This window comes from Gossypium hirsutum, chromosome A12, assembly GCF_007990345.1.
Source record: "Gossypium hirsutum isolate 1008001.06 chromosome A12, Gossypium_hirsutum_v2.1, whole genome shotgun sequence".
In the NCBI taxonomy this organism is placed as follows: domain Eukaryota; kingdom Viridiplantae; phylum Streptophyta; class Magnoliopsida; order Malvales; family Malvaceae; genus Gossypium; species Gossypium hirsutum.
The window spans coordinates 77717213-77738795 of NC_053435.1; the positions used below are offsets into that span (position 1 = coordinate 77717213).

Here is a 21583-nt window from a genome sequence, read left to right on the forward strand (position 1 = left end):
AAAGTAAATAACGTCTCAGCATCCAAGCCAACTCTCGAACTCAAATACTTGGTGATGTATCTTATCTTGAGGAATGGCATGTACCTAGGTTATCTTAATGTTATTTTTAGTATGAATATTACTAGTGTAAGGATGATAAAGGTTAATCTATATAAGCAAAATTTATGTTTATAAAATAGTCACTTATATAGTTTATTTTGAATTGATTTGGATGGTATTTAAGTATAATGTTTGGAAATTCTATGTTAAATAGTTATTGAAAATACATGAGTTAAATCGTTATACTATTGGTTTTAGTGTGTATTAGATATGTTTAATCATGTTTTGGACTGGTCGAAAGATTGTATTTTAAATTACTTGTTATTCAAGGTGTGCAGGGTTGGTAAATTTGAACTATAAGGTTCATTTTGAGTCCACACGGCATGTCATACGGGCGTGTGATCAGACCGTATGAGACACACGGCTTGCATATGGGCATGTTGATAGACCGTGTGCCCCCTGTATCCTTAAATATAAAGTCAGGATAGTACACAGGCAAAAGACACGACCGTGTGTCTTGGTCGTGTGAAGGTCACGGGTTTTAAGCATGGTCGTGTGTCAAAATCATGTGAAAATGGCTTAAAAATGGTGAAAAATCAGTTTACCAGATGGCCTAGCTACATGGGCATGTACCCCTTTGATGCTTAAGAAATTGCAAGTCAGAATTGCCTACGGGCTGGCCACAGGGGCATGTGCCCCTAACTTCAAGAAAAAATTTTCGAAGTTTTCCAAAGTTACTGGTTTAGTTCCAAATTATTTCTAAAGCATGTAATGGGCCCCGTAGGTCCATATTAGGGGCATGTGATGCTTAAGAAATTGCAAGTCAGAATTGCCCACGGGCTGGCCACAGGGGCATGTGCCCCTAACTTCAAGAAAAAATTTTCAAAGTTTTCCAAAGTTACTGGTTTAGATCCAAATTATTTCTAAAGCATGTAATGGGCCCCGTAGGCCCATATTAGGGACTTTATGGTGAAATTTCAAAAGTTTTGATTTGGAAAGAAAATTTATAACTCGGTTTTGTATAAATGCTAGCGTATAAGTCAGGTAATGCCTCGTAACCCTATTCCAGTGACGGATACGGGTTAGGAGTGTTACATATTTCTATAATACTAATATAAATAATAAATAATAATAACAAACAAAAATGCATCATAACAAAAGGAAAATATAAATAACATAAATTTCGAGTGTTAAAATAAAAGAAATAATAAATAAAGAGTTAAAATAAAAGAAATAATAAATAAAGAGGCAAAATTAAATAAATGAGGGATTAAATTGAAATTTAAGTAGAACTTAAAGCATGAATTGCGAAATAAATAAGAAAAAAGAAAAATAAAGCACTAAATTGAAACTATAACAAAATTTAGCGCTTAAATTATAAGGAAATAGAATATAAAGGATTAAATTAAAATGGAATATAAAAGTTTAGGGACTAAGAGGGCAATTAATCTAACCCAATACATGCGTCACTCCCCAGAGGGTCAGCAATCTGAGGACCAAACTGAAAATGAATCTAAATTAAATGGTATAATTTCTAAAAAAAAAAGCGAAATTAGGACCACATTGCAAAAGGCTCAAAGGCGGAAAGACTAGGGCGAAAATTAGATCCTTCCCACGAAAACACGTAGATCCCAAAGGGTCTGGATCGGGTTGTCTGGTCAAGATCAAAACGACGTCGTTTTGGGACTTCTAAAGCTAAGTCCAAAACGACGTCATTTTGGGAGCCTATATAAAGTAAAATTTATTAAAAAAAATTCATTTCAAACCTGCTTAAAAATATTTTTCTTTCCTTTTATTTTTTCTCTCAAGCCACCCATATGTCCAGCCATGGGACAGTGGGTCTCCGCCGTGGCCACTGGTCATTGGCGACGGAGATCATAGCCTCCCATGGCTTGGGTTCTCCAAAATGGCCTCTTTTGATCCTCTTTTCGAGTGAAATGTATATTTGGGGTTTAAATTCCCAAAAAATTAACCGATGTTTGGTTGAAGGAAAAGAAACCTTTCGGTTTTTTCCCTTTCTAATGAGGCCCTCGACGGAACCCTAAGGGTTCTAAGGTTTCTCGAGTCGGGGGAAAGGGACTTGCGACGGCATTTAAAAGGTAAAAAAATATTTGCTTGTTTCTTTTTTATTTTTGCTTCGAAATAAAAACAAATAAAAAAGCTTTTTCTTTTGAACTTTGTTCCTTTTTTTTGTATTTTCGATTTCCTCTTTTTTTTTTCTATTCGATTGCTTGTTGGAAAAAATACATGTGTTTGTTATGGCTTTTATAGCCAAATTGATTACAATATTTTATCGTTTATTTTTTTGCTTTTCTATTTTTTGCTTCTATGTTTTTTTTCCTCTTGCAAGTGGTGGTGGTGGTCAATGACAATTGGGAGCCGAGTCTTTGCCATTTCAGTGGAACGATGGCAGGGGCAGGCCTTGGGTGACGTGCCTGCTGATGTGGAAAGGAGCAGCGACGATTGGTGAAGTCTTAGGGGATTAAGATTTTCTTTTTGTTTAAGTTTTGGGCTATTGGGCTTTTAGGGTTTTTTTGCATTTGGGCTATTATATTTGAAAATGGACTTTGATATTAATGGACCTTTTATTTGTTTATTTTTTGTTGGGCCAGACGAAATTGGATCTCTACATTCAAAAGAATGATATCAAATTTGATCTGTTTTTTGTTACCAAGGAAATGGAAAAATAGGCATTTGTATTCACATTGATGTTTCTTACAAAACACATCTATCCTTCTTTTACGTATATTTCAGATGATGTAAATTGAGAGTAATGTTCCACTTGAAGTTGGATTTCTTATTTTTTCTGTATGTCGTTAATTATTTATCCTTTGTGTTGTCAAGATCAGATATGAGTTTGACTTTCTAAGAGAAGTCAATGCTATGGAGAGAATTTTCTATTTCTTATGCGAGAATAACATAAAAAATTATGAGTTTTTGAATAACATAAAATGAGGAATGGCTTTTGAGACAAAAGGATTATGGATCTCATCTCCTTTTATATTTATGTCGAGTTTTCTTCATGTTTTTGAATAACATAAAGAGTTATGAATTTTTTAATAACATCAAATCAAGGACTATGGTTTTTGAATAACAAAGGACTATGAGTTTTGATTTTTTATTTCACATATGAAAAGAACTAATGTTAATTTTTATGTAAATTTTGAAGGTTTTTATTTCACCAAAAGATTGCCATAAATAATTAATGTATTAAAGAGTATACCTTATAATTAATTGTTGTTATCATATTATTTTAAAGGATAAGATAAAATATAAAAAATCTGCCTTCCATTAAAATTGACTATTAAAATAAAATGTTATTAGAGGATTATAATACCATATGTTAAACTCATTTTTATATTGGCGATTGTTACCTCTTTGTAATTGAAGAGGCGAGAGGCTAGATTGAAGCAAATATATTAGGCATTGAAATATTCCTAATACTAATATTTATTAAAATTATTATTAAATTATATTTAATAATAATTATGTTAAAATATGATTAAATTTTTTTTTTTTTTTTTTATTAAAATATATTTAACAATAATCTTATTTAAATTCAATAACAACAATCATCTACCTACAAAAATTCTGTTAATGATACTTTGTCATTTAAGTCTTTTTTCTTATACTATTACAACATCTATTCCATTCAATCAAACAAAAGAATTTTATTACAACTCTGTTCCATTCCATTCAACAAAACAATTGAATTACTGATTACATCTCTATTCAATTACAATCCTATTCTATTACAGTGAACCAAACATACCCTCAGTTTAAAAGAACATTAGATGTCACCACCCAACCCGTTGTGCTGTTTTTCCTTATCCGGAATTGTCATCTTTCGGTACCCACAAGTCCTTCAAAGGTTTTGTGACCCTTAAATATGCCTCCCTATATTCAAACCCAAAATATCACACACATGAAAATTACCCTTAACAAGTGGATATGAAAGTGCTCTTTGGGTGACAAAAATCTTTGGGTACCTAAAGAGAACAAATCTGGATTAGGTATCATGCATGATACAACTCGACATGTCTGGGTCAGGTTGTGACATTAGATGCTTGAAATCTGACCTGACTTTCTTCCTAGAGGTGGAAGAGCTTTAAAAATGTAGTCTTTAGTAGCAAGTCGGATTCGTTGTGCTTGCACTCACATTGATACACAAATCTTGGTTCTTATTCATTTAGTACCTTCCATTGTGCTAGAATTTAACAAGCTACGAGTTTATTGCTTCTACTGCTTTCTGCTAATCAATATTGATCTGTCCTCTGGTATTTTTTGCCATTTCATTTACTGCAGGACTTGAAATGCTTCGTTTTCTCTCTCATCTCACTCCACTTCGAGATCAACCCTATATGAAGAATGATGAATAATCCTCTGCAATACAAGGGTGTCTCTGGTAAATGTCTTAAGTTAAATGTGGTTGTATGAGTGTTTACAGTGAGTTGGTACCTTGTGAAATCCATGCCTGTTAAGAAAGCTTTTATTGTTCAAAATAGGTAAAAGTACAAGGCTCTTGTTCTAAAAGTCAATTACATTTTACTCCCTTTATTAAAAAAAAGTAAATTAATCACTGTTCGTTAGATCAAAAAATAAATTAATTTTTCTAATAAAAACCATCCACTTCTACTATTAAAAATTGGTCCCTATATGTTAGAATGAAGTACAAGTAGCATGCTACATATAATTATTTGGTTAATCTATTAGTCACACCAATTTTTAAGAGTAAAAATGAATGAAATTTTATTCAAAAAAATTAGTATAGGAACTAATTATCTATTTTTTTAAGTAAAGAGAATAAAATACAATTTGACTCTTAATATAGATAGTTTTAAAATATTTTCTTTTTATTGCCCCACATATTCCTTGGACTATATAAATATTGGAACAGGAATGAAATCCCTCCAAGTTTGATTATATCAGTACCTAATTACCTACCTGCCGTTAACATCATCCATAAAAGTTTTCAACATCCTAATTTGATGTCCCTTTTTACAACTGGTAATTGGCTTGTCATTGTATCTTTAGATTCTATAGTTAGGTCAACCGAAAGTGTTTCTATGACTTAGATTTTCATGAAAATGTTTTAAAGTAGTTTAATTGATAAGAGTATTATTGTTAATGTAAGATGTAATTTTGAGTACATTAAAATGCATTATCTTTTTATTTATAGATTCGAGTGGGATTACTGATAATTTTAAGTATTGTATTAAAAAAAATGATAAGAAGATGGTAAATTATAAATTAAGAGGTAAAAATATGCCGTCCTACTTAACCTTATACCTCCTACAAAATAGAATAGGGTCTGTTAGCTTATAAAAAAGAAATCTATTTATGTAGCAGCATATCTTGTTAATTCAATTACATTGTTTTTATTCAAAGGCATTTTTGCAATATAAATCATTTCAAGCGATACATTCAAAGAGGAGTATCATGTAATATATATATATATATATATATGCTTGATGAATATATATACTTGATGAAAAAATCAAAGAATATAAATCTAATCAGTCTTCTATATTATAACACCCATTATAAAAAAGATTTTTTTTTGTTTTTTTTATGTTTTATTTTAATAATTATAACAGATTTTCACTTGTAATAATAATATTTATAATTATGAAATATTTTATTTATTAAATTAGTTCTCTATAATAACATATGATTTAATTTTTTAAGTAAAATTATAACTATTTTATATAAGCATACCTATTATTTATCATTTATTAAATGATATAATTAAATAAAATTTATTTTAATTAAAATATTATTTCAATAAAATGGTAAAATTTAATGTGAAAAAAATTATTAAATGAATAGAATTAAATATATCAATCCGTTAAGTTCCCTAATTAAATATTTTACTATCAATTTGGAACATCATAAACTTATAAGTTGATTAGTTAAATTTAGTAACTCGTGATAAATTATTTAAATTAATTTGATAACTCATTAATTCATTAAACTTATTATATTTAAGAACTTGATAATTAACCATGTAAAAGAATGTAAAATAAAAAATGTATAAAAACAATAATGCATGCACATTTTATACGTCTTTTAACGTTTTTTCTTTGGTTCTTACTTTTTTTCTTTGGTTCTTACTTTCTTTATTTGATGGAAGTTTACTATATAAATTCTATGATAAGTTTACAACGATTTTTTTCCTATAATAGTATGTTGTTATTGGTTATAACAATCTCTTTATAATATGTAAAATTTGGACGAATAATAAAAAAATTATAGAAATGATTGATTATAAATGACTATAAAAATATTTATGAATTTTTTATTATTTTAAATTAAAATAAAAACACTTAGTTTTTTTTTCTTGAAAAAACATGCTTATTGGAGCCAATTTTTAATTTTCACCCACAAACCATTTAATAAAGTAAAAGCAATATATGTGTGTATATATATATAAATTATGATCCGATGTATAATATTAAATCTCTGTAAACTTTTATTTTATTCAATTTTTATAACACAACGATAATATTATCAAATTATTACTATTTTACTTTGACATATTGTATACACAAAAATTATATTTATTTAATATTATATGTATTAATTTTTTAAAATTCATAAAATTAAATTAAAATAAAAATTTCATATATAAATCATAATTCAATTATTATAATTATAATTACACTAAATTAAAATTATTTAAATATAAATTTGATATATATATATATAAACTATTTCAAGGCTTGACGAACCGTACGTACATCCTTTTGAAACTAGGGTTTGGGTTGGGGCAGTGCTGTATTTTATATAGTATATAAGGACATTTGTTCTCTTATTTCGACAAGCGCCGAGACAGAGCAGAGCAGACAGACTAGAAAAGAAGAGAAGATGGAGCAAACATTCATCATGATCAAGCCTGATGGGGTCCAAAGAGGCCTGGTATTGCTTCTACTTCACTCTTTCTTTTCCCTCCCCCCCTTTTGATTCTTTGATTCTAACTTCACTGCTACAAAAAAGAAAAATTAAAAAAACAACCTTTGGGTCGTGTTTCACTTTTAAGGACAATTAACTGATTTTCGGTTTTCAGTTGCTTTAGCTAAGATTTAGTAGATCTAGTAAACAAAAGCAACATGCTGTTTTTGGTTTTCAACTTAGCTTCACTTACAAAGTATTATCTTAGTCTTATTTTGGTTCTTTTGCATGTTCGATTGTGGGTTAAAAATGATATCTTTTTTGGGTGTTTATTGAGGTTCATGTATTTCTTTTCAGGTTGGTGAAATCATTGGCAGATTTGAGAAGAAAGGCTTCTATTTGAAAGGTAAGATCTATCATTTTGCCCCCTTTCCTTAACAAATAGCAAATTAGTTCCTGTATCTTAGATAAAAGAGCAATCTGTCTCGTACCTCCATGATATTTTTTCCTAAATTCCTCTGCTTTTGCCTGTGTTTTATATTATCAAGTGTTTGTTTCTTTGGATTTTTGGAATTGACTCTAGGTACTTTGAGGTCTACAGTTTTGAGTGGTATGCAGCTTATCTGACATTGGATGTGCCTAATTTAGGGTTGAAGCTCATCAGTGTGGATCGATCTTTTGCCGAGAAGCACTATGCTGACCTGTCTGCAAAGCCCTTCTTTAATGGGCTCGTAGAGTACATTATCTCCGGTCCGGTCGTTGCTATGATTTGGGAAGGTAAGAATGTTGTTACCACAGGTCGCAAGATTATCGGAGCCACAAACCCAGCTGAATCCGCTCCGGGAACAATCCGTGGTGACTTTGCAATTGACATTGGGAGGTGTATTTGGTGTCTCCCTTTCTTTACTTTCAATTGTTAGGATACTTGCATGTTATTGACAGTGGAGCTAACACTTTTCCATGTGATGAAATGGATTCGTTTCTGCAGGAATGTGATCCATGGGAGTGATTCCGTCGAGAGTGCAAGGAAGGAAATCGCCCTTTGGTTCCCTGAATGCCCTGTTAACTGGCAGAGCAGCCTTCACCCTTGGATCTACGAGTAGAAATCATTTGGTAGAAGCTGTTGACCGTCATGGCTCTGTCCCGGTTGTTTGTTGTTGTTGTTGCCAGCCCTTTGATATTTATGTTACTATTATAGTTTGAAGTGGTGAAAGCTTTGTAGCATTTTGGGTGTATAGGTTAAGTTGGAGTTGTGTTGAAAGCTCCTATTACAACGCCACAGTGGAGGTGAACAGTGTTTGAATAATCAAAGCTATTTTGTGTGTTTGACATATATATGTTTGCTTTGCTTTTACAATGCCATTCAATTGCTATCATTATACATACACATATATGTATATGTAAAAGGGTTTTATCTTCTGGCTCACTTCTGTATAAACTATAAAGCTATATAGATTGAAAAGGCTACACAAAAAACAAGAGTTAATATAACTTTGAGATAGAAAGGAAGCTTCCTGGTGGCCTCACAATTTTATTGGGCATGGTATGGCATTTGGAACACAAGTATCATGAATGGCAAAACAAGACTTGAAGAATGCAAAATGATAAATTTAGCTTTTAAAGAGTTAAAATGAAAGTTAAATTTTTAATCATGGTAGTTCGAATAGTAATTCAAGTTTATTTTATGGTTTTCTAAATGTTTTATTGATATGATTCGTAAAATAAATAGTTGATTGTCGTTTAAAAATTGTTTTAGTTGTAGTTGACATTTTTATTAAAAGTAAAGACTAAATTGATAAGTTGACATTTTTATTAAAAGTAAAGACTAAATTGATAAAAAATATAAATATTGAGGGTTAAATTTATTATTATGTAAAATTTGTGTTTTGAAAGAATGTCCTAGACATGGATGAATATGAGAATTGGGCTAATGCAACAGGCCCTTAAACTACCACTCTAACTGCTGCTATTCCTAGCCTGTGTAATCAGTCCGAACAAATTTATCCATCCCCAGAATATGCAATCACCATGTCTCCACCTCTGCAAGAATTCTTATTTAGGTTTCCACTTTCACCGACCATATTCTCAAAACCTGTTCTTCTCCTCCTCCTCCTCCCTGTCTCTTGCTTCGAAGTTTCCTGAAAGATTTGTAATATCCCAAAGCCAGAATCGACCCAGCGACAGTCATAACAAGACAACCCCGAAGGGGAAGGTGACAGTAGAGGGAAAGAAAGAGAATGTTTGGAGCATTGACAACGACATGGCCAAAGCTGAGAAAGAGAATGACAAAGGAAATACAAAACAGAGGAGGAGGAAGAAAGGTAAGAAAGTGGTTAAAGGCAGAAAGAACAAGATTGGTCGAGTTTTAGTCTCTGGTTCTATGTTAATGGAAGTTGAAACTGTTCTACAAACTCAGGTATTTTTATTAATTGCTCTTTATATTTATGTCTATTTGGGATTATTTGTTATGAATTTTTTTTGGATATTAATTTGAGCCATAAACTAACTGGAAAAGGGTACAATTACAGTATTTGGTGTTATGCTACTGGATTTTGTTTCAAAATTTCAGCTTGTTTTGAGGTTCATTTATGGAAGTTCTTCACTTTTCTTTTAGTTGCTTTGTAAATTTTCAAGTTTACAATTTTCTTGATATAATAAAAAAAAGAAGAGTTTTTTATTTTTTGGTAGTTTTCTTGGGTTCCATAGGAATATATATACACAAACATACTAGATTCATGTTTTCTAAAGAACTTGAGATTTGATAGCTCTTAGAATGGGGGAAATGGTTTCTAAATGTTCAGTAAAAATGAATTTATTTGATTTAGTTGTTTGTTTCTTTGATTCTTATGTCTTGTTTTAGGAACCTGTAATAAAACCAGCATGGAACACATTTGCTAGTAGTGTGAGTGGGATATGGAAAGGGGTTGGAGCTGTATTTTCACCTATAACTGCTGAAATGGAGCCGATTGAAGTCGGGAGCAGGAATGAGTACCTATATGACTGCTACATGCTTACTCGTGTTGAGGCGGTTCTACCTCCTACTGGAAAGACATCTGAAATCCATAGGAAGATAAATTGGGTGACTTTGAATCCACACGGTGAAGTTCCAGAACATGTCGGTGTCAGAGTTGGAAACAAGGAAGTGTCCGGGGTTGAGAAACCAACTTTACCTCCGAAAGGCAATGACGGTACAATGAATCATGTTTTGCCTAGATTTGGGTCTTTTGACTTGACAACTAGTGATGTTATGGAAGAAGATGTCATGGGGATTGAACCCGGTCTCGTTTTCTTTGAGGTATGGAACGAAATGAGCAACCTTCATGTTAAGAAAATGATGTATTTGACTTGTTTACATTGTTTTTGTTGATTACTGGCATCTTTTACTTGTTGTTCTAATCGATAACTCGCAGGATGGATCGTATTCCAGGGGGCCGCTCGATATTCCTGTTGGTGAAGTTGATGACTCTAATTATTACCTTTCTCCAACTTTTAAATTTGAACAAGTAAGTTTTGCATGGCGTGTTGTTTTCTTTAAGCATTTACGGCAAATTGACATCATAATATTTTTGCTGTCATGAAATTTTAATGGCAACAACCGGCATACGTTATTCAAGCTTGTTCTGTAAATTGATTAACTGAAAGACATCTAATATTTATTTGTCTGTAAACTGAATTGTGTCTACGTTCATTCAAGCCTGTTCTGTTGTGCAGTGTTTGGTCAAAGGTTGTCACAAAAGACTCCGTATCGTTCATACGATAGAGTTTGGTAATGGGGGTTCCGATGTACTGATAATGAGAGTTGCTACCTATGAAGAAGAGTGGGTGAGTCCCGCAAAAATTCAACTTGAAAGGTATTCTGTTTCAATCCGTATTTACATGTTCGATAATTCTTTTGCATGATATTTGCAATGAAACTTATTTCATGATATTATATGTAGTGTGAGTGATCCGGAGTTTGATTTGAAGCCATTTTCTCAACGGAAAAGAACCCAACCATCAGAGCTTGTAGGGCCATGGAAGGTGTTTGAAGTTAGTGCCACTCCTATATATGGTGATGAGACAGTAGCTGCGGAAAGCAATGGTACCCCGTACGTGTACCTTTGCACCGAAACCATAAAGAAGAGGAGCTTGCCGGAGAGTTCAGTGTACTTTAGAGAAGAAGAGGTGCTAGACATGCAGGATGTTACGGTTCTTTGGCTACCTGGCGGTGTTACAAGTTATGTGGATGTAAGTAACGATGGCACTCTTACTATCGGAGTCGGATGGTACTCAGATGAGGGAATCAACCTTGTTATGGAGCGAGATTACGGCATTGATGGGAAGTTGAAGGAAGTTAGATGGAAATCAGAGGTCAAGAGACGGTGGTCTCATCCAGTTTCTTTGTAAATTTATTACTTTTTGTAATGCTAACTTCTCAACAGCAGATGGTTATATGTATTGCAAGCTACATGTTTGAAAAAAATGAGATAATGCTAGAAGCTTTGTCATCTTGATGGATCACATTCCTTAAGATGTTTAATGTTGCACCAGGCCTGTCAATTAAAATTATCCAAACTAAAAAATTATTCTAGTTGAATACGTAACTTAAAATGACCTGAACCTGAAATGATTCGAATTGATTGATAGGCAAACTCAAAATGACTCGAAAAATGTTAAAATTTTGATCCATGTTTTGAACAAAAATATATCTAATGGGCTAGAAACTTGCATGACCCAATAAGCCCCATATATTTTACTTTTTACCTAATGGGCCACCGCTAGATAATAGATTGAAATGTTAAAATGGGCCATGAAATGTTAATAAAAACCTTAAATAAATATTTTTTTAAACAATCTTATTATAGGTTCTAATTATATCAATTTTTTTTGACACAATGCCTAAACTATCCATAACTCCTCGCTAACCCATAAATAGGAGGATAACGCGTTTCAGCGCACTCGAATCCACATACTCTTATATTAACATCAATATTCATAATAATTAAACTAAGACTCAATCGATAAACCTTAAACAAACACTTAAACAGAAAATAAAGTAGGTGAAGATTGTTAAGTTTTACCTGTATAAGTAACAAAGGGGGTTCAAAATTCAAAACCCATTTTATAAAAACAAACCAAATTGAAGAAGGAAAAGGAGACATAAAAGGGATCCACCAAATATCAACCCATCATGATTGGAAGACTTTAGAATATTTGATTGAAATGCTATGATTATTGCATGGAATTCAGCATACATATTGCCTTTAGCTACTTCCTCTCTTATTGCTTCAATTTCTAATCCTTTCATTACACTTTTGAATCTTCAATGTTGAAATCATTTACATGTCGGTTCCTTTGCCTTTTTCTTTTTTCCAATCTTTTCTCCTTTGTTGAAAAATTTGCTTTAACTTAAAATATAGAGGATACTCAAGGTTTTAATTGTGATTATATATAACAAGGATGATCAATGGCATTTGTCTCCAAAAATGATAAAATTGTACTTAAACAACCTTTAAAATTATGAATTGAGTTAAATCGTTATTTGGAGATCTGAATTAGGCAACAACTCCAATATTGAGCTTGAATTTTTTTTGTCCAATTTAGTCCACGAACTTGACCGTTGTTCTTATATTAGAGCTTGAACTTTAAGATTTTCAATGAAATATCAAAAACTAACTAAGTTCATGCCCCAATATGGGAACAATTATCAAGTTCAAGGACTAATTTGAACTAAAAAAAATTCAAACCCTAACGTAGGAACAATTGCTAAGTTCAGGAACTAACTTGGACAAAAAAAAATTGGACCTTAGTGCGTGAACAATTGTCAAGTTAAAGGATTAACTTGGACAAATAATGTTCAGATCCCAATATGAAAATAATCGTTAAGTTCAAACCCCAAAAAATATTTAACCATTAACACAATAGTAATTTGTACACAGAAAAATATTTAATTTAGATTTTGGCGTCTTTTTAATGAAAGTTTGTAAGTAGAGACAAAATGTTTACTTTGGAAGTCGACAATGGCATAGAGATATCCTTTTTATCTCTAATTCATTGTGTCTTGCTCAAGTCCTTTTCAATTAGTCTTATCTAATTTTGATGTAACTATCAAAGAGTGTAATGTTGGACATGTGTTGTTATCTTAGAAATGAAAACTTGGAACAATTTCCAACTGTTTGATTAATTCAGAGAGAGACTATCTGCAAGTTGTTGTTTGCAAAACAAGAAATTATATAGTTTCAGGCTTTGGCTGAAGTTTATGGCTTCGCATGGTCTGTTTTCTGGTTGGGGTTTCACAGTGTGTTGTAAGCTTTTTGTGCCTTTGCCTTTCTTCCACTCACTTTTCTTTCCTTGTCTTTTGTTGTTTTAACACTGTAAGAAACTGCTCTTCTGTTTGTCTGACTGTTTTTGGTAAGATTAAGTCTTAACTTGATTGATATTGATATTATTGTCAGTATAAAAGGTTGTGGATTCGGGTATGCTAAAGTTTATTATTCTCCTTGGAGAGGAGCTATGAATATTTAAAAATTTCATTCTAGGAAAGCCGCTTGCCCCCTCCCAAAAAATAATAAATTATTATTTTAGTTCCTTGAAGTTTTTAAATTATAAGTTGGCTATATAAAAAAAATACAAGTTCACCTCAACAATGAAAAATTTTCAGTTTAACCCATTTAAAATTCTATAAATTAATTTTGATCCCCTAAAGATAAACTTTTGACTTCGTCCTCGCCATCCATTTTTACCAGTAAAAATAAATAAAAATTTTAATAAAAAAATCAATTTACTCTTTAATATTCTAAGCATAATTTAAAATGCAATAATCAGTGGGAAAACGTCATCAACAGTCATAGTTTTGCTTAAGCAAAAATGTTTTAACAGATTATTCCCTTTTTAATTTGTCATAAACTATTGATCTTAAGCCACTTTGCACTTTTAATAGCTTTATCTATTTAAATTGGATGGAAAAAGAAGTTAAAATAACCAATGTACAACATTATCCTCCAACAAGGGTTTGCAGTCACTAAATGGTAGTACAATTGGTTCACAGTAGCTAACTGGCTGAAGCATGATATGACTAAGCAACAGGGTATATGCCTCCTTTTTAGTTACTCCATTTTCACCTTTTAACACCATTTTCTAAACTAAACCCTTTAAAATGTACTAGGGTTAATTCTGATCTAAGTTTCTATTTGGATTTTCTATCAAAGTTAGTAGTTTGATCAACATGTTAAATTAATAAATTTTGATAGAAAATATTTATAATTTTAATGATTAGATTAAGATTTTTTTTTAAACTTTTTAAGTATAAGAACTAAATATCAATTTTTTTTCAAAGTAAAGGGGCTGACTCCATATTTTAATCTAAATACTAGTGTATTTAAAATATATGGATTAAATTATAAACATATGTGTACTATGGAAAAAGCGCTTCTTAAATTTATTGCCATTGTCAAATTTTTAACACGTAAAATCACATTTGTCTATGTGGTATAAATATAGATATATTTACAATTTAATTTATATATTTTAAGTATGATCTGGACCACGATTTAATGAGTAAATTAATTGGAAAGGTGATGGAAGGATAAAATGAAGATAATTCAGAGGCAGATCCTCTTTTTAACAATGTTCCAATAGCCATATCTTCCTAGGAGAAAGAACAGGGAACATAAAAGATATGGTTTGAACCGACCAACTGCAATAGCCGCATATAATATTCTCCATGATTCCTTATACTTGTATTTCACTTCACAGTATCCTAATTTTTCTCTTCTTTTTTGCTTTTTTAGCCAAAACCCTGAAATGAAGTCTGAAAAGAATATTAAATCTCAGCTTAGCTTTTGGGGGAATATGCCTATTTTCATAATATTGTGAGAAAAAGGGAATAAATTTGGGTGAAATTTAAGTAGACATTCCATGTTGATGTAAGAAAATGATCAGACGCTTTTACAATAATGAAGAAAAATGGACTGGGGTTAGTGGTAAATGGCAGTTGAAACTTTTAGGACAAGATCTAAATGAAGCTACTGTTTATGGAGTAGTTGATTGTTGGTGTTGTGGAGGGAGTTGAGAGGGTGTTTTCAAGGGTAGAAAGTGAAAGGAAATTAAGGGACTGTGGGTGAAGTAACAAGTGGTGAAAGTGAGTGGAAAAGGGTGATGATAGTTTTTTATGTTTGGGCAGGGTGAAGGAGGGGTGTGGTGTGGTGTCCGAGTGGACATGTTTTTTTTGTTTTTGTTTTCGTATTTTGGTAATATTGGAAGCTGATTTGAAAGGCTCCATCGTTTTCCATCTTTCAACTGCAATTTGGGACATTTCTTTTGACATGGATGGAAGTTTTGACGTACCCCACCACTCATTGCCTCCATGACTTTTTTTTTTTAAATTTCTTTTTTGAAATTCTAAGTCTTTTTTATATTTATTTTACTATCCATGAATAATATTTTTTTTGAGATCTATGATTGTTGGTGATATGGGTTATTAATTAGGAGGAAAAAATGGTGGAGAGGAGTGTATGTATTAGGAGAAGGAGAACAAGAGTCTTCTAGGATTGCTATGTAGGGGTTGCCAGGGCAAAAAGCAGATCGTTGGTCGCTCATGCACTCAAGTTAATATAAGGGGTTACTAGTTTATCGTGTAGTGTCATATAGTTGATAGTATAATATCTTGTATGGTTGTACGAATTGGTCAAGTGATCATAATGTGTTGCAGGTTAGTTGTCTTTAAGGATTGTATTATATGGTCTTGTTATGACATTCTCGTCTTTAGAATGGTCCCAGTGAGAGGTGCGTAGTTCACTACTTATAGGTTGACTCAGATAGGGTTCACGGAGAGACTGTTCCACAAGAAGAGTTACTTTTAGATCGTTTTTTGCGGAGGATCATTCATGGACTGTCCAATAGCGTGCAATGTGTCATACTACGCACTCAATCAACTCTTATTGACGGTTTCATGACTCACTTCTCCCTATAATATTACTTCTTTTCAGAAAATGAATGATTAAATATATTTGTGTTGGTTATATCTCCATTTGACACATACGAAAAAAATAATGCTAGTGTAGATTTTTCTACTCAACTTTCTTTGAAAAAAAAAGCTTGTTGTATTGCTTTTTTCCCCTATTACTATGGCAACCTAAACAATATCTATTATATATCTAACAGCAAATGACCTTTGCTTGAAAAAATGAATAAATCATACTTTGAGTGATTAGGAAAACATAATCAAGGCACATTAACCATATATCACTAATTTAATTTGTTTTAATATTGTTAACTTCAGGTATTGGTGGACACTAAATTAATTAATTAGGTGAATCGAATTTTATCGCAATTGATACAATTATTATTACAATAATAAGGAAGATGTGTGTTTAAGTATGCTTAAATGCATATTTTTCCTGATTTAAGTATGGAGGCTAATAATCAAATTTGTATAGCTAATTGAGTCTTAGCTCGATTCATATGGACATTATTATCCATACAGGAAGACGTGAATTTGAGTGCACTGAAGCGTAATATCCTCCTATTTATGGGTTGGAGAGGGGCTATGGGTAATTCTAGGCATTATGTTAAAAGGAGCAGATATAATCAGAACCTATAATGAGATTGTTAAAAAAAGATTGTATATAAAAAAACTAATTAATTAGTCATTATTGATGACATGATTTACGTGTTACAAAAAAATTATAAATAATATTAAACTAGAAACATTCATGAAAAGATTAATTTTCATAAACTATAAACTTTTCAAAGATAATTTTGTTGAATTTACATATATAGTTAAAATATGATAACCAGTTTATTTATTTCTTAGAAATATTCCATGATAAAGATTAAAGATATATATTGTGAATGAGGATTTGGGGATCAATTGAATGATTTTATTTTTAAAAATATTTATTATAAGATTTACGACATTTTAATTTTGAGACAAAAATGTACAAATAAAAGCCTAAATTATAGTCAATAGTAGAAATGATATATGTTCCCTTCAGCCTGCATCTCTCCTACACTTTGCTCAAGTTAAAGAATTTCATAATTATTCTGCAGCTACTTGATAAATAAAACTCATAAAAGTACAGAAAGTTAAATTATATTTTGCTCATTCTATTAAAAATGGATAAATTAGTCACTGGGTGTTTGATAAAAGAGCAAACTAATCTTTCTATTAAAAATTCAAGCCATTTCTACCGTTAAAAACTAGTTTATGTATGCCAACATGAAATACACATGACACGCAATATGTCATTGTTTGATTATTTTGTCAGCTATGTCATACTAATTTTTAACAATACAAATGGATGAAATTTTTACAGAAATAATCAATTTACTAGTTGATTTAATTTACAGTGACTAATTTACTTATTTTTTTAATAAATGATGCAAAATATAATCGGACTCTTAATACTTAAGCCTACATGATACTTTTATCAATAACAAAATTACATCATTTAAAAAAAACTATATATATATTTACCGGTAAATAAGACTTAAAGAGTCTCCTAGTCTACTATTTGATTTTTTTTCCTTTAGAACAATTTGATCATACTGTGCATGCAAGAGAGAGAGAGAGAGAAAGAGCAATTGCAGTGGAAGTCTTGTGCACGCTCAACAAGATGAGAAGGGAATAATTTGCAGGACAAAGTATTCCATCTTACACCGTTTACTGGTTGACCTCAATATATATACTGCGCCCCCGTCTGGTGGAATGTGTGGAGCACATATCCATGAACACTATTAGGACCTACCAAGCTGCAACTATTCATATATATATGTGTGTGTAAAGTGAAAAAGGAGAAGAAGGATTTGAAGGAGAGCTTCCGGTATTTTGTTTGGGGGTTTCAAAAGAGAAATGGAAGGAGAACGGGGAGGAGTCCATAATTATGAGCTACAAGTTTCTTTCTCAACTCCACAACCTATCAACGAAATGGGGTTTGTACAGTTTGAAGAAAACCAGGTTTTGAGTTTATTGGCTCTTGCACACTCTTCTCATCATCATCAAATATCTCAGCCTCTTAATACTACCACCACCACCACCAATTCCACTGCCATGGGCTTCACCACGCATAACAACAACCAGGTAAGTTAGGTTTTAACGATGCAAATGATGAAGCAACTGGGGGTTTTGCTTATCTTTGTATGTTTTTTTCAGGTAGTAAATACTGAAGATCCCAAAGCTGCAAACGATGAGAACAACTGTCCTAGTAAAGCTAATGATGGAAACAACTCATGGTCTGTATTCTTTTATCTCTTTAAGTACTTACTGATAGAAATTCCCACCAAAACATAGATAGATATGCACGCTTGTCTATAGGTTCTTTTCAAGACCTAAGAATCCAAGGAAATCTGATCTGCCCTTATACACATGTTTGCATATTAATTGGTCTGAGAAAAGTAGATATTTTTCCAGAATCTATGGGAGATAAATAAGCCCTTACATGGAAGAGGGTGACTCCAGCTTGCTAATGGAGTACTTTTCGTACAGCAGAGGCATATATATATATATTAGTGGGCATGGAGAAGTTAGTGTTTGGTCTGAGAAAAGTCTTGATATGCATTGATACCCGAGTCCGCATGCATGTCAGTCCATATAGATCTTACTTTTGTAGTTACATTACTGGGATTTTTTCACAGAAAAATGTTAAGTAGGTTTGGAACCTTGGCAGGTGGAGGAGCTCAGCCTCGGAAAAGAGCAAATTGAAGGTAAGGAGAAAGCTTAGAGAACCAAGGTTTTGCTTCCAAACCAGAAGCGATGTTGATGTGCTAGACGATGGTTATAAGTGGAGAAAATATGGGCAGAAGGTTGTGAAAAATAGCCTTCATCCTAGGTACTTTCTTTTTTTTCTTCTTCTTAATTTCCTTGTCACTGTGCATGGCAGCATGGGGTAACCCTCGTTCACTGCACCTCCCTATTTATTAATCTAGTTTAAGTAACCTTGGTTAGTAACCCTCGTTTACTGCACCTCCCTATTTATTAATCTAGTTTAAGTAACCTTGGTTATACACCAAAATGCATGAATGGAGGGTTTCTTTAATAACCATTATATTGCAGGTTTAGAGAGTTTATGCATCGTTCTCCTATAAACATCTTACAACTTGTAAATTTACACAAGTTTTTAGTGTGGAAATAGAATAGTGAGATGATTTTATGTTATTACTTCAATTAAATGAATCATAGATATTCTAGGGCTAGAATTAAACAGTACTGTTTAGATGCATCTTCAAGTAGATTTGAAGATGCTAGAAAATGGGTGAATGTAAATCTATTATACCTACCTCCAGTATTATTAAAAAGAATTAAATAAGAATAGAATTAACATTTATTGTATTAAAAAAATTATAATAAATGGGCTAATTTAGACTTTATTATAATTTAGAGATTTATTTTATTCTTTTTAATAATACAGAAACTAAATTGATCCATTTAATAATAAAAAAATTAATTTGATACTTTCATACTTTAACCCCAAAAAATGTGTCATCAAAATAAGAATATAACCCCATAATTGATTCATGCAATCACTATTGAACGGTGATAACTACCTACTCTTTCGTGGAGAATGAATTGTATGAAACTATAATTCCATGTCATCCTTATCTCTTTCCAATAGGAGAATAACAAATAAAATTTTTCCTCTTGATTTTTTATTCTTGAATTAGGAAGGGATAAGGATTATATAGAATCTCACTTCCATATAATCTTTTCTTATATATATAATCTTTCATTAGAATCTATTCCATATTATGAATCTCTTACATTAGGTTTCTTGTTTGAGTTGGTGGGCAGAAGTTATTATCGTTGTACGCACAATAATTGTAGAGTGAAGAAGAGAGTGGAGCGACTGTCGGAGGATTGTCGAATGGTGATAACAACTTACGAAGGTAGACATAACCACACTCCCAGTGATGATTCTAATTCATCTGAGCATGAATGTTTTACATCTTTCTAAATTTGGAATGTTTTCAAAAAAACCCAAATAGTAAATATAATGAACATATGTAAATGTTGTAATATTATCTTCCTACAGCTTTATCCAAATAGTGATCATTTAAGGACATCCGTAGCTTACATGGACATTGTGTCTTTTATTATTAATCCACTCGAAGACAAGAGTAGATCCTTTGGTCTATAATATTTTAGTATATCTCTCCTTGACGTGTGTATATATATATATATTCTCGATATATGGTATAATGCACTTCGTAGTTGTAAATATTGCTTTCGTACTTATCCACCCATCTATATGCGTAAACAAATGAAGAGAATTGAATGTATGTTAATGGAAATTAAGGTAGAAAATGTTTTTGTATTAGGAGGTAAACATTTTTATTCAAATAATGATAAATTAGTTTATATATGTTAGACTTTTCATCTTTTTTTAATGCTAAAAATTGATATAGCTGATGGAATAATCATGTATGTTACACGTGACATATTACATGTATTTTATTTTGATATAGATGGATCAGTTTTTTAAAAGTAAAAATAGATGAAAGTTATAGCAGAAGAATTGATTTGCTCTTAGATTTAACATATATAATCTAACTTACCATTTTTTGATTTAAAAAACAATTCAATTCTTAATATAAAAGTTTTTACAATACTTTTACTGAATTTATGCTTGTAAAGCTATTAAATAATTTTTTTTTGGGTTAGGGTAGATAGGTTGTTTTAATTTTCTTGCACTATGGATTTTTTTAAATGGGCTATTAGGCCCAAATTCAAAGGTGAAACATTTGAATCTCAGGACTTTGTAAATGGATATGCTTGGCAAGGTACACTAAACAGTTGATGGGAAATCATTGGAGCACATCACAAGTAAATTAGAATTTTATAATTGTCGGATGAGTTTTATTTCAATTAGTATAGGTAATATTATCAGTATAAGAGAACATGAGTTTGAGTACACTGAAGCGTATTATCCTCTAATTTAAGGGTTAGGAAGAGGGCTATAGGTAGTTCTAGATATTATATCAAAATTAACAGATATGATAAGAACTTATGATGAAATTAATGTTAACAAAAATCAATAATTATGAGGCTACATTTTAATTAAAAATTTTTATTTTTAAGTATGGTTTACTTATTATTAACGGTCAATAACTAGTTGTGCTTTCTCTTTTACAATGACTATTCTCTCATTGCTTTGCTCCATCCTTCCTTTTCAAGCCGACAAGTCAGTACCCTTAATTAATCACATCATTAATGAAATAAGTATTTTTTTTGAAAAGTAAATTTATTAATTCATTCAATGAATGGTATCATACAATTTAAAGAGGAAAAAATAGCAAATATTAGTCGTAGATGGTGAAGGACAAACTCTATCAACACAACAAAAGCTTTAACCTCAATTTCAATAAAACATTATAATACATTGACAATTGACTTTGTCACAACTCAAGCACAATATATCTGGAGTGATTGCAAGCACTTAATATGATAATAAAATTAGCTCCGGATGGTCCAAAGCGGCGAGCAAAAATCGACGAAAGAATCGAGCATTCACCAAACTAGAGAGGATGTTAACAAAATCATCGCTAAAATCACTTGTAAAACTAAAATTACATACATAAGCAAGACTAAAAAATGTGTTACAAGAACAGACAAACTTCTAAAACTAAAAACTTTTAAAGAATAGAAAAACAAACAAAAAAAGGTATAAAACTTAAGACG

The 21583-nt window shown here is 31.5% G+C and overlaps 3 protein-coding genes across 3 annotated transcripts; all 3 read left to right on the forward strand.

Annotated features, from left to right (window-relative positions):
* Positions 1 to 6756: 6756 nt before the first annotated feature.
* LOC107934002 (nucleoside diphosphate kinase B) lies at positions 6757 to 8261 on the forward strand. Its single transcript, XM_016866334.2, has 4 exons — positions 6757 to 6957; positions 7288 to 7336; positions 7579 to 7810; positions 7919 to 8261. The coding sequence occupies exons 1-4, from the start codon at positions 6907 to 6909 to the stop codon at positions 8031 to 8033; spliced, it is 447 nt and encodes a 148-aa protein (XP_016721823.1). The 5' UTR covers positions 6757 to 6906; the 3' UTR covers positions 8034 to 8261.
* A 544-nt stretch (positions 8262 to 8805) lies between these two features.
* On the forward strand, positions 8806 to 11417 carry LOC107934011 (uncharacterized). Its single transcript, XM_041082734.1, has 5 exons — positions 8806 to 9346; positions 9791 to 10225; positions 10341 to 10433; positions 10642 to 10781; positions 10869 to 11417. The coding sequence occupies exons 1-5, from the start codon at positions 8948 to 8950 to the stop codon at positions 11314 to 11316; spliced, it is 1515 nt and encodes a 504-aa protein (XP_040938668.1). The 5' UTR covers positions 8806 to 8947; the 3' UTR covers positions 11317 to 11417.
* A 5985-nt stretch (positions 11418 to 17402) lies between these two features.
* On the forward strand, positions 17403 to 19965 carry LOC107934021 (probable WRKY transcription factor 12). The gene is made up of 4 exons (XM_016866354.2): positions 17403 to 17989; positions 18062 to 18141; positions 18576 to 18737; positions 19697 to 19965. The coding sequence occupies exons 1-4, from the start codon at positions 17762 to 17764 to the stop codon at positions 19857 to 19859; spliced, it is 633 nt and encodes a 210-aa protein (XP_016721843.1). The 5' UTR covers positions 17403 to 17761; the 3' UTR covers positions 19860 to 19965.
* The last annotated feature ends 1618 nt before the right edge of the window (positions 19966 to 21583 follow it).